Raw genomic sequence first — 13,737 nt, 5'->3', positions numbered from 1 at the left:
CAGTCATTTGCGTTGGTTTCAGTGGAGTTGTTCTGTCCCATGATGGTTTGAATACATTCTATTTCAGAGGCTTTTCCCCTCCTGCCAAGAACAAAACCCACAGGGGGAACTAAGAATCTTTGTCTGCCTTGGCACCAAAAATCGTCACATTTATAAATGTTGGCGCGAAACACTGGCACCAAACGTTGGTTCTGAAGTGGAGGTAAAACACTCGCCCACCACTGCAAAGACCTGAGTTAGATTCTTGGCAGCGGCGCGGCTGCCTTTGCCAACGTGCTTCGACAGACACAATCGTGAGTGTTGGAGTGGGAAGCCAGTGAGGGATCACGTCCCGGTCCAGCTCACGTGTAATCTTATTTAAAGTCATAATAAAAGGATTAATTAAACATACAAACACACTGTGCACTGTATGTGGGGCGAAATACACCAGTGTAATGCTCAGCTGAAATTGATTTACTTGTATTTGTACTTAATGTGTTATGTATGTTTATTACCAAAACTAATTAACAAATGAGTAGTTAGAGTTGTAGCTGATGGTATAGGATATTATAACTTATCGTTTGTTTAATTGTATTATTCTTATTATTAAAATATACAGTGTTACTCCAGACATTGCATTGATGTTGTTAGATAAGATCAGACATTTAGAGGAAACAGCTTCTGAAGTTTTAATGATTTTATTAGTTGCTCTGCATCCTGATATCCTCAATCTACACTTTGGTATATTTGTTTACGAGCAAGTTTAATCAGAATCACCTTTATTGGACAAGTACGTACCGTATGTGTGCACACATACAAGGATTTTCTTTTTTTGCATCTCTCTTGATGTACCTATAAAGAAATAGAAATGACAGCTGAGAGTAAGGACAACAATGCTTGGCAAATACGTGTAAAGGGTAGACAGGTCTGTAGAAAGCCCCAATGTTTTCCTCCGTGATCAGTGGTTTCTTTCTGGAAGCCGGAGCCAAACAATCAGCTAACACATCTTAACGTCGTGTTCACCCGAGGCTTCCCTGCTAATTAGCCCAGACATTGATTTGCACCTCTGTGAGGAAGAGGAGGAGAGAAAAGAGAGCTAATGAAGGCGTCAACGGGAGCTCGCCAACCAGAAGATGATTGTTATTGGATTGAACTTATTTGCATTTTGATGCAAAACTCAAGGCAACCACAGCACCTGCCGGCAGGCACCTATCTGGTGTTAACAGGCTTTGACGAGCACGCGGACAACAACAAAAAAGCAAGTGATTCAATTGGAGGTGAACAAAACAACTGAAGGGTCCTGGAAGAGATTACACTTAACAGATGCCTCCGTCGGGCTCCTGGCGACCGTCTGAGAATCCATTTCTCACTCTGAGAATGAGAAATCAATGACCCCCCGAGATGGATCTGTGTGAAATGAGATGTGAGCGTTAGTCTCGGAGGAGTCGGCGGGGCTCGGATTGACGGCTGACTGACGGGTTAACTAGGAGAGGCCGACTGGCTCGGAGGTGTGAAAGTGACCCCTCTCGGACCAGGTGTTGAGGTTTAGGGCGACCACATGTAGGCTGGATGTTCCTGGAGTCCCAAGATATTCCTGTAATTGTCTGTCTGCTAAGCCCCTTATAGAGTGCTGCAGGGATGACATATTTCTGTAGGACAACAGGAAGATAGCATCACACTCCACACAAAAACAATGGGGATCTTATTTCTTTCCATTTTGGGAATATTGCAGAAAATAAGCTCTGATACTTTTTGTTCAGCAAGATGGCAACCGCCTCATTTAAGACACATAAAAGGGACATTTACTGACGTATTTAATTTTTAATCTTTTTATTGTGTAGAAAAGTGAGTACAACATGTGCAGACAAGTACATAAATATATATACGAGCTAAGAAATGACACAAAGTAAGACAGGGACGAGAACAAAGGGGACATAAGGACACTGAGGGAGATAACTGAGGAGTATAAAAGTGATAGGAGAAGGTCCAGCAAATGTATTTTATGTCGTAAAACAAAAACAATCTCTTCAGCTTTTGTTAACCACAGACCCTTACTTCAGGGACCTAACTAAAACCCATTCATAAAACCAACAGACTTTGAGACGAGACGTGCATAAATGCTGACTCATTCCTTCACCAATCTCTCGTGGAGAACTTTGTTTAAAGTTCAATTTACTGTCTCTCACTTGCTGCCATTTAAGATCCCTTTTAATCCCCAACACGGGAAACAAGATTATCAAAACCTTTACTACCATGTATTTGTGTTAACGCATAGTTGTGTTGTTTTCATCTGTAACACAAATCAAAGGCCAAAATACTCTCTGATTTAGTTATTTAGTTTCTAAAGCTGTGGCACGCCTGTGAATACATGCCCCATTTTATTACTTTACGATACATGCTTGGTACTGATATTCTGTAAGTGACGTTGGTTTACTGGGAACTCTTATCATTTCTTTGTTTGAAGTAGAGTTTGTAGTGATATCTCGTTCCTCGCGTATTGCTTTACGGCCACAGAGAAGCATGAGATTACCAGTAACACCAAACACTTCCCAGTACTGTTTTTCCTTTCCGGTTTAAAAGTGATGACTGTGCCTTTATTGGCCAAAGAGACTGCCTCCAACCCTCCAAATAAGGGTGTGTAAAGACTGACTTTAAAAAGGAAATACAGTAATTCCTCCACATCTGAGCTAACTGTCCTGCGAGTCTGAAGATGGGACGAACATGCAGACGAACCGACTGCGTGGCGAAGCCTCTGTCGGGCCTTTTTGAAAGATTTGGGTCCCTTGTGGGCTCCTGCCCTTTGTATTTTTTGGTCATTCCTCTCATACTCTCAGTGGTGCTCGGCGGAGGCTTCACTTTCCTCAAAGACAGGGAGGACAATGACTTTGAGCGTCAGTTTACGCCCAGGAAAGGACCCTCAAAGGCAACGAGGGCCTTTCTCAGGGAACACTTCCCCGACAATGACTCCATGTTTTCAGAGGACCGGCTGTACGACAAGGGGAGCTTCGCCTCCCTCATCGCCGTATCCACCAGTAGCTCGAACATACTGGCAAATCCTGCCTTTGAGGACATCGTCAGACTCAACAACAGGATCCTTAATATCACCGTGCTCAACGGGAGCGTGGGATTCAGTGAGCTGTGTGCAAAAGCCAGAGGAGAATGTGTCTCGAACGTCCTCCTGGAAGTGATCGGCTCCAGTGAGACTGATCAAAGCACCATCACCTTCCCAGTACAAACGCACGGGTCCGGCTCGGTGTTCCTGGGCTCGGTGCTCGGCGGAGTTATCGCAGAAGCCAACGGCTCAGTCACGAGCGCTCAGGCCGTAAAACTCTTGTACCACTTAGATAACAAGGCAAACACAGCTGACGCCTCGAAAGCATGGCTGGGAGCATTTAAAAGACTGTTATCAGAGGAGACTGATGGCAAACACATCGACGTACGTATCGCACCACTGCTTCTTCTCACACACTCTTCAATATTTGATGCTGTGTTGTGTTTCTTTGTTTTAACTAGGATGGAACAATGATTATTTATTTTGCTCTGAACAACTACAGCTCCCACGAGGCTTCGACAGCGTGCCAATAGAGCATGTTTCAGCTTTTCAGTGAGAATAAGATCACCAGTTCTTTTATGAATTGGTTCATTTTTCTATTGTATTTGAAATATCTGACTAGATCATAAGTGAAAGAATACCAGTTTTTAACCTCACTAGACCACAATGCAATGCAGCAACAAACCGAAGGTGGATTTTGTCTCCTAGCTGAACATGCCGTTGCACTGTGAAGTTAATCTGTTAATGTGCAATAAAATAAGCAAACAGGCGTTTATCTAAACAGATTAGTTACAGCCTTTCTGCTCCAACTGTGTCTTCACATCTTCCGATAATGTCTCTGGCAAAGTTTCAGACACACACACTGCTTCCTTTGTCCTGAAATCCTGCCCTGTCATGTAGTGACATCTGTGTGTAAAACACTGTTTTCTGACTGCTCGTTGCCGTCTTCCTGCTGTACTCTATAGGTGTCTTACTACACATCCAAATCCAAGCAGGAGGAGATTGACAGTCACACCACAGATGGCTTCCCTTTATTCCTCATCACTTATGCCTGTGCTATCACCTTCTCTGTGATATCCTGCCTGAGGTAAGAAGTGATCAGCGACCGTCACACAGTGAGCGACTTCCTGAGAGGCAGAGAGATGTTTATCAAAGCGACTGATTCAGGAAAAACACACGCAGCTCACATGTCGATGTTGAAACAATGTCAGCATTAATGTGTCCAAAGCAGAGCTATCGCAATTTAAAGATGTTTCATTGTTATTTCAAATTTAGTTTACATTTGAGTTTCTAGTTATTTTAGATGTGGATTTAAAGTTTTTAGTCCGTTTAGTTTCTGTGAGGTGTAGTTTCTATCAGGTATTTCATGTTTGTCTGTACAGGAGTAACCTGCTAATTTAAATTACACAGGATCAAAACAATACAGAGTTAAACAATCACTGAACATGACGCTTAACATGTTGTAGGGAGTTTTAATACACAATTAAATTTTATTACAGGTCTTTCTATTATTTTATTGTACACAAGTTTGTTGAGTTTTTCCCAGAAGATTTTATTGCTTAAAATCAAAAATGTTAAAGTGAGACTATATAACTTTTGAAAGAGGGATTAGCACATTCAGCCTCTTGCAAATGAGATATTATACTAATAAACAAACAAACAGATCCACCCTTTCTTAATTCAACACACTCAGAAGTTCTGCTGCTATATCTCTACTTTGTCTGGTATGAGCAGTAGCTCATAGTGAGTCTCCCTGCTTATCTGGCTCCCGTTAGCCAAACAACGCAAGACACCAGTGATCCAGTTTGTTGACTTCATGACTCGTCTCCTTGTGCTTCTGCAGGTTTGATGATTTACCACGACCCTGTATTTAGTATCTGCTACTTAGCAAGCAAAAGTCCTGCTTTAAAGAGCAACTTAAAGGCGCCGGTGGAGTTTGTGTTTACGTTCAAAGCTAATTGCCGAAATGTATTGTGTGTATCCTCGAGGTCTGAAAAATGTATTGCGTGTCTTTCCTTCCTCATAACATGTTTGAACAGCAGATTGTTCTTGAAAGTTTGACCCCTGCGTTGTTTACGTCCATGTTTGCTAGCTAGCAGTCTTCTTCTTCCCTCCACTTTGCCGCATTGCTGCCACTTGTGTAACGTGTGCATGAGAACAAACAAAACCGGGACTCACACATAAAACATTGCACCATGTAGTGGTCAGAAACTCCACAGGGTCTCTTTAACAGCGGCTGAAAGTCTTGTTTTCTTCTTTTTTTGCTGACCTTCACGAGTTTCACTGCTCATCTTGCAGCAATTAAATACAAGCGTACTCCAGGGTGTGGCAGTACATAGTGACATCACTGTTGGGTGTGGTCAAATGTACATAAACATTTCAACCAGATAGGGCAGTGTAACATAAGTAAGTCATTTGTCAAAGCCTCATTTTAAATTTTACTGTACATTTTCCACTAAATTTGTACATTTTAGTACTCGTTGCTAAAAAAACATGCACGTGTGATGCCTTTGTTACAAGTATCCAACAATCAGCAGGATTATTGTGAGGCTGCGCAGGTTAATCTAAGATCAAGTGTGGGATTAAAGGGATGATATTTGTACTTTGTTAGCTGCATGATTGTGAATGTGACACCAACACTTCCCTGTCTCTACCTCCTTGACAGATTGGACAATGTGAGGAACAAGGTGTGGGTGGCCGTCTTCGGCGTCCTCTCCACGGGCCTGGCTGTTCTCTCCTCTTTTGGTTTGCTGCTTTACATCGGAGTGCCGTTTGTTATCACAGTCGCCAACTCTCCTTTCCTCATACTTGGTGAGAAAAAGCACCCTTGTCTTTTTTGTTGTTGTTGTTGCTCCAGACTGTAGTTTTGGGGTGTAGTTTGGAATGCAACATCCATCAAGAAATACACTGCATTGACATAAAAGTGACAATGAAAAAGATATCTCTGTGGTGTTTTGCGGAGCATTGAATTGAGCAGTATTTTAGCCGGTTCATATATTTTAAGGACTATAAGACAATAGCGGTTCATCATGTTTTACGAGCATTTTATGTTTTACAGTAAAATCCTGTAAAATGTTTAAAGTCTCACAAATGTACCTCAAAACTGTCATTAACTTTACATCTCTACTGTATTTTGTTTCCTCCAGGAATCGGTCTCAACAACATGTTCGTAATGGTGTCCGACTGGCAGCACACCAACGTGAAAGACCCGGTGCCGAAGCGGATGGCTCACTCTTACAAAGAAGCAGTCATGTCCATCACCATCACGGCCCTGACCGACGTCTTCAAGTTCTCCGTAGGCGTCGCGTCCGATTTCCCGTCGGTGCAGGCGTTCAGCCTGTACGCCAGCGTCTCCATCGTGTTCTGCTTCATCTACACCATCACCTTGTTCGGTGCCTTCCTGGCTCTGAACGGGAGGCGAGAAGCCAGCAACAGGCATTGGCTGACCTGCAAGAAAGTATCATCAGACCACAGTGATGATTATTCTGCGGTGTATAACATCTGCTGTGTGGGAGGCGACTACGATAAGAACACCGGAGCGGAGAAAAAAACACCGGCGAGTAATTTCTTTAAGGATTACTACGGCCCGTTTTTGATAAAACCCTGTGTCAAGGCGGTTGTAATCTTCCTTTACGTGGTATATTTAGCTGCAAGTATTTATGGATGTTTGCACGTTCAACAGGGGATTGAGCTCTATGATCTGGCATCTGATAACTCCCACGTTATCAGATTCAATAGGAAGGATAGGCAGTATATTTCCGATTACGGCCCATCTGTGATGGTTATTGTGAATGAGGAGTTCCCATATTGGGATAAAACCAAGAGACACCAACTTCAGGGATGCATCGAGGATTTTAAAAAGCTCCAGTTTGTAGACGAGGACATCTCTACATCCTGGCTGGACTCTTATTTGTCATACGGACGGGAAACACATTTAAACCTCGACGATAAAGACGTTTTCCTCAAAAATCTATCTCGCTTTTTTGATTCATTTCCTTTTTTACAGCAAGACGTGAACCTCACCGGGGACGCCATCCGCGCATCCCGGTTCTTCATTCAGACCGTCGACATCGCCAACTCCAGCATGGAAATTCACATGTTTACAGGTCTGAAAACCACCGCGGGAAGATGCCGCGCGGCATCTTTATCAGTTTATAACCAGAAATTCATCTTCTACGACCAGTACGACGTGGTGGTCAGCACCACGATTAAGAACGTTTTCGTGATCACAGCTGGGATGCTGGTCGTCTCTCTCCTGCTGATTCCAGACCTGCTCTGCGCGTTGTGGTTGACTTGTTCGATCGGCTCGGTGACCGCCGGCGTCACCGGTTTCATGGCGCTTTGGGACGTCACTCTCGATTCCATATCCATGATCGTTTTCACCCTCTGCATCGGCTTCACCGTGGATTTCTCAGCTCACGTGTCTCACGCCTTCGCCTCCAGCGAGAGGACGAGTCCCAACGACAAGGCCGTGGACGCCCTCTCCAGTTTGGGCTACCCCATACTTCAAGGGGCCGTGTCCACCATTTTAGGGGTGTCGGTGTTGGCCACGTCTCAATTTCACACATTCAGAACATTTTTTAAGATCTTCTTTCTTGTCATGTTTATTGGGATGCTTCACGGCCTCATTTTCATTCCAGTATTTCTGACACAGTTGACATGCGGATCGGATAAAAGTAAAGACGAAGGTAAAGACAAGAGTTGGCAGATCAGCAAATGACCACAGTTACAGCGTTGATCGTATGTGGGCATGTTAAGAAGGTGCATTTACATGCAGAGCCCACAATATAAAATCTATTCCAAAACATTTGCTTTGGAAGTCATCATCAACTAAATATAAATAATTTGTTTAAGCAAAATGTTCCCTTTTTCATGTAGTTTTTAAAGAAAATACTGACCTATTTGCACACTTTGTATTTAAACAGCTGGTTTTGATTGTCAACTTCTTGCAACAGCACACAGTCACTCTTATAAATGCATTGATTATAATTCAATGCCTCTTAGGCAAGATATATCAACGTGTGTAGTCAGTGGAGCACCTTGATGTGCTGCTCAAACAGAATAAAAAGGTTCCATTTTGTTTCACATCGGCTTTTCTTTCACTGGCAGCAGCGTGAACAATCGATCTTTGTCAGGTGTTTTTTGCATCCTTCACGGTGGTGGAATGAAACACTTCAACGACACAATGATGACAGACACGGCTATTATAAATACGATTAGCAAAGGATTACACTTGGGTTACAAAATAGAGGTGAATTACACTTTTTGACATTTAACATCCACAAATCTGAGTGTGTCATTGCAACATATAGAGAAATGCAGGGATGACGTATTATTTAAAGCCAACAAGAATGTAGCATCTCACTGGTTCCCTGCACAAAAAGACAAAATGGGATTATTTTTCATTGGATTTTGGATTATTGTAGAAAATAAACGTGTAAACAAACTGCACCACCGTTGCATGAAACGCAACGAGGCTGTGAAGGCGGACTAGTCGGCATGATGCCGTTTAGACACATTGTTAGCCACCGTCTTTTTAAAGACACTCAAAGGCTTCAAAATTCACAAGAAGGGTATTTACTGACGTATTTTATATCATAGAACAAAACAATCAAAACTCATAACCTTGTGTCAACCTCAGACCTTATTTCAGACATACAACCAAAAAACACTTTGACTTTGAGATGACGGGACCGGAAGTGCAAACCCACTCACTCATTTCTGTGTTTTAGGACTCAACTCTGTCACAGTGATGATGTAACAAACCTGTCAAGTAGAGCAGATAAAAAAAAAAAATCCAGATTTTCCCATCAGGTACTCATACTTTTTAAATGTCACATTATTCAAAACTGCACGTAATTAAGCTGAACCACAATTTCTCAATTCCAGGAATTGGTGTTGATGACATATCATAAGTCTCCAACTGGCAGCACATTAACATTAAGAATGCAGATGGTTCACACCTCCAGAGGAGGTGCCATGTCCACCTTCGTCACTGTCATCATCACCATGACTGATGTTTTGTGTTTCTTTCATTTCCTTCTCTGCAGCACTTTGATAGCGCCAACATCAAAATGGAAAGAGAAAGACGAGAAATAATCCTGTTAGCCTTAGGAAAGGGTTGAGGGTGATGTAAAAATATTGGGAAGTTAAATGTCCAGTGTGTAGCATTTAGGGGATCTATTTGCAGAAATGGAATATAATAGGGGTGTTAATAATTAACAGACAATAACAAATGATGACCGATTAAGGCTTCAGTTTCCGCTCAGTTTAACAGTTAAAAGAAATATAAAAAGCAAAACTCAGGCTTGTCCCTTAATGGCTAGTCCACCTTAAAAGGTCAGCCCACCTTAAGTGAGCATGGGCTGTAGTTGTCGGTTAGAAAAAATAATCCAAATTAGCATCCCGAGAATATAACCTTAATAGGCATGTTTTCTTTAGTGTATAATCACCAGAATGCTTCAAGGAGCGGGCAAACGGGAGAAGTTTCAGTTGATTGCAATCTGCCGCCAAATCCAACACGCTGGCCCTTTAACAGGGACGTTGACACCTTTAATCCACGCTGCCATCTAACTAATGAGCCCAGATGCTAAAAGACCTCAATCCAACAGATATGAATGTGAGTTTCTAACATGCACATCTACTACTGCAAGGACTTGAGAAAGCAGAAAGACATTTTTTCCACAGTGAGAACATACAGCAGCCATTTTGATATACTGACCAAAACAGCTGTGCAGGTGTCATCAAGCTATTCCAATTATGTTCTGTACAGCGGTGCATTGATGGCAGCTGCTGGATTTCCAGGCCGTTTGCTTGCAAGATATCAAGATTTCAAGAAAGGACAAGCAAGCATCCTTGTGGATGCAGCCGTACGTCGGCAGGTCATGAAGTCCAGGACGTCTTCGAGGTTCCAGCGTCCCCCCCCCCCCGGTGGCCCACACAGCACACAGGTCCACTCTCAGCTCTGTCACCCTCCGTCACGCCTGTCTGCCTCACCCTGCTGCCAGGACAAGATGCCTGTAGCCCACACAGCGTGACGTGACATGCCCCTACACCCAGGAGACAGAGAGAGGGGGGAGAGGGGGAGAGAGAGAGCGATAGAGGGGGAGAGAGCATCTTTGGAGCTTGGACTAATAAGAGAGAGACTGATAGATTGACGAAGTGGTAAAATAGATTTAGTGGAGTGTGCTTGGATAACACGTGAAGGAGCAACCGCTTGCATTGACTATAAATGAGTTTATTGATTAGAAACATGTCCAGGTTGTCATGACTGAATTCCTACTTTTTTGTTTTATGTCCTATCTACAAAGACATACGGGACGCACTCTTCAGTAAAAAGACCTCCATTTATGATCCATCCATTCTTTTGGCTGAATGACGATAAAAAAACTTTAGTGCTTCAGGAAAAGAAACCTTTAGTGGAGCAAGTTTTATGTGCCCAGCCTGGGAGAAAAGACAGAATATTTTAGTTTAAAGTGACAACTGAGCAGTAAAATAACCTGTGGTTTTGTACAGTAATTGAATAAAATGTTTGACCACTGCAGCTGTAATCTTTGCTGTTGTTCCATATGGATCACAATAAAGGCAAATTGTCTTTATGTTATAGTGTGCTTGCTGTACTTGGAGAAGCCCAAAGGAAATCTATTTACAGTATTTGACAAAGTCAAAAAAAGATCTTTAAAACCTGATCTTGCACATACTTGTGGCCCATTACGAGATATGTGGTTGAATATCTCGTCTCAAATCAATGGGCATTAATCTGCTGCTTTAACAGCCTCCACTCTTTCTGGTAAGGCTTTTCTCATTTCGATGTTGGACCCTGGCTGCAGGGATTTGCTTCCATTCAACCTCGAGAGCGTTAGTGAAGTTGGACCACGTTGCTCCAGTTCATCCCACAGGGAGTCGGATGAGGTTAAAGGTCGGGGCTCTGTGCAGGCCATTCAAGTAACTCCATGACCACCGACTCATGCTTTGTGCATGCACGATACGAGACAGTGCGAGTACGATTTGGGCGAAAAAATTCATGTGTTTGGGAGGTAGTGAGCATACGACTGGATAAACGAGACTTGGATTGTACTGCGAGGGTCATGTGAGAGTTTAAACGGATGTTTTGAGGAAGTTTTGCTGTTGTTAAACCTGGCCTCCATCTATTCATCAAGGATTACTGATATAACTCAATGGTCATATTGAGGGTGAAGTGTTCCTTCAAAGGCTCGAAAAACTTATGTTTTAGAGTACTGACATCCTACAAGAGCTCATTATTTTCTGCCAGATTTTGAACAGTCATTTCATGGAAGATATTTTGGCATCGCCTGTATTTTGGGCTCTTCTCATTGGCTTGCAGTGGGCGGGTGATCATGGGAAAAAAGGTGATGTCACCTGTACTGCCATGCATTTTCCTCTGAATGCCTATTGGCCCCTATTACAAATATTGGCTCCCAAAGGTGTTAAAATACATAAAGTAAACACACATATCTGAATTACATTATATTAAGTCTCTCTTCCTGAACAAGTATGGGTATGGGTATATTTTCCTCTACACTATTGTCAGTGAATTTGGTTTTCAAATATATTTCTCAAATTGTTTTACAGCTAGAAATGAAAGTGGTTGTAATTAATCCTCTTTTATTTTCTCACACTATTCAACAGTAAACAAACGACTCCTGAATGCCAAAGTGAGAACAAAATCTCTACCTATTGATTCTGAATCAAGCGCTTCATTCTGATGAATCAACGCGACGCTGATTTCATCTGATTTCAGCACCGGGACAGCTCCCTCCCCGCGCTCCACCCAACCGAACACCGCGCCGTGATTGACGGAAGCATGCGGCCACATGGAGCCCCGATGAGATGACGAGGAAGACGGGCTCTCCGTGGCTTTTTTTTTTGCACACGCAGGCCTCACTTAATGCTTGCCGTGGTCGGAAGAGGGCGGAGTGCGTTTGTCCTCCAAGTGAGAAAGCTCCCTGACTTGGTGCCTCCTAAGAAAAATATATAAATATAACAATAACCTGCCCACTTTACCCCTCCCCTCCTTCGTTTTGATTCAGTCTGTGTAGCCTGCACGCAGAGGGAGAACGTCCGCAGCACAGCAAAGCCAAGACAGTCTGAGAGAGAGAGAGAGAGAGAGAGAGAGAGAGAGAGAGAGAGAGAGAGAGAGAGAGAGAGAGAGGCTGGGGGGAAACAGCTGCAAGCGGATACTCAACATCAACAAGCTGTATGAGGCATCTGTGAGGAAGAAGACGGGATTGAGCGAGGACAGCGACGGGGTTCCTCGCGCTTCCTCCTCATCTGCTTTTACTGATTTCAAGATCCGACGCGCGGAGCTTGCAAGAACACCACAAGTGGTGAAGCGATGGTTTAGCGGAGCAATTCGGTAGGTTTTTTTTTTTCTTCTTCTACAGCACGCCCGCCCAACGACACCGTAATTCCGAGCAGCAATCTCCCCCCCGTCCCCCCGTCCCCTCCCCCTGAACATCTGCGGACGCTTTCTTTTTTTCTGGAGGGAGGATGGCTGTCTTCCGGCTGTCGCTGCTGCTGCATGTGGGATTTGTGATCGGATCGAACCACGAATACGCGGAATGGTCAGCGCGTGGGGGAGAAGACGCCGGAGCGCGCGAGGCGATTTACGGCGTTCAGACGCACCGTCGGCAGCTGGCGCAGCTCCGCGCGCCTCAGCATCCTCCTCCCGGGGAGACCGCGAAGAAAGCGGAGGAGCACCTCCCCCGGGTGGTCACGGCTTTCCTCCACACGGGGGACTCGACCACCTTGAAGAGCGCCAACTGCTCGCGGAGGTACGAGCTCACCTCTCTGCGCGGAAAGTCACGAGGCACCCCGCATCACTCCATGGGCAGCGTGCTGGACACGGTGCTGCACGCCACGAACTTCCTCAACATGATCCTGCAAGCCAACAGGTCCAGGGAGCAGAGTCTGCGGCGAGACATTGAGTGGTACCATGCCTTAGTCAGGAGCGTGCTGGAGGGAGACGCCAAGATCCACCGGGCGGTCGTCACTTTTGGTGGGGACTCGTCCGCGGAGGGGCCCTCGGTGCTCCTCCAAGCCACCAGGGCCGGTGGGGAGATAGTCCTCCAAGACCTCTCCGGCGTGGCGCACCGCCATCTGCACAACCGCACGGTAGACACGGAGTGGTACCACGGTGTCAAAGACAGGAAGAAGCCCAGCTTCCATAAGAGGGTGCTGAGCCAAGATTTCAGGTCACTTGACAATTCTTTAAAAAGAGGGGAGAGTTTCATCCCGGACAAGACGCACGTCAAATGGTCTGCGCCCTACCTGGAGTGTGAAAATGGGAATTTTGTCCCCCGTTGGCTTCTGACCTTATCGGCTGCCTTCTATGGCCTGAAGCCCAACCTATCTCCTGAATTCAGGTAGGAACACAGATGGTAGAAATCTGAACAGTAATGTAGCCTAAAAGCTGGTAAACAGCAAGCTCACTTTTGCCTTCTTGTCATCAAAAGTGCTCATTTTCTTGTGTTACTCTTGTATTATATGTTGTGTGTGAGTGAGGATTGTGTCAAGGTGAGTTAAGGTGGGTTAAACCACCAGCTGCATCTTCAACCCCTGCCTCTCTTTCCTCTCCAAACATGCTGCAGCTTCCCTCCTTATACCAAGGGGGAGGGGGGGGGGGGGGGGGGGGGGCCCCCCCCCCCACCCGGCGGGGAAAAAAAAACCCCCATTTTTTGGTGTGG

General features: G+C 44.6%; 2 protein-coding genes across 3 annotated transcripts in view; both read left to right on the top strand.

Moving 5' to 3' along the window:
- The first annotated feature begins 2,677 nt into the window (after positions 1–2,677).
- Positions 2,678–12,065, top strand: LOC116384857 (patched domain-containing protein 3-like). Its single transcript, XM_031849856.1, has 4 exons — positions 2,678–3,415; positions 3,997–4,118; positions 5,697–5,842; positions 6,178–12,065. Exons 1-4 carry the CDS (start codon positions 2,690–2,692, stop codon positions 7,749–7,751), a joined length of 2,568 nt encoding a protein of 855 aa, XP_031705716.1. The 5' UTR covers positions 2,678–2,689; the 3' UTR covers positions 7,752–12,065.
- A 10-nt stretch (positions 12,066–12,075) lies between these two features.
- gpr158a (G protein-coupled receptor 158a) overlaps positions 12,076–13,737 on the top strand; it is a 61,089-nt gene continuing 59,427 nt past the window's right edge. Inside the window, exon 1 of one of the 2 annotated variants that reach the window (XM_031849854.1) lies at positions 12,076–13,416. In XM_031849854.1, coding sequence (XP_031705714.1) covers positions 12,542–13,416 — 875 coding nt within the window. In that variant the 5' untranslated portion in view covers positions 12,076–12,541. The remainder of the gene's footprint in view (positions 13,417–13,737) is intronic. The other variant, XM_031849855.1, reaches the window with a different exon arrangement.

Source organism: Anarrhichthys ocellatus, unplaced genomic scaffold, assembly GCF_004355925.1.
Source record: "Anarrhichthys ocellatus isolate YVR2014 unplaced genomic scaffold, GSC_Weel_1.0 scaffold10, whole genome shotgun sequence".
Classification (NCBI taxonomy): domain Eukaryota; kingdom Metazoa; phylum Chordata; class Actinopteri; order Perciformes; family Anarhichadidae; genus Anarrhichthys; species Anarrhichthys ocellatus.
Note: the sequence above shows the minus strand (reverse complement) of the source record. Positions and strands in the feature narration are given on the sequence as shown.

What these genes read in the sequence shown, in the direction of transcription:
- LOC116384857 (XM_031849856.1), top strand. Translation starts at nt 2,690, where the DNA reads ATGGGACGAACATGCAGACGAACCGACTGCGTGGCGAAGCCTCTGTCG. An exon ending in CTGATGGCAAACACATCGAC is followed by an intron (nt 3,416 to 3,996) that starts GTACGTATCGCA and finishes TGTACTCTATAG; the next exon opens with GTGTCTTACTACACATCCAA. An exon ending in CTCTCCTTTCCTCATACTTG is followed by an intron (nt 5,843 to 6,177) that starts GTGAGAAAAAGC and finishes TGTTTCCTCCAG; the next exon opens with GAATCGGTCTCAACAACATG.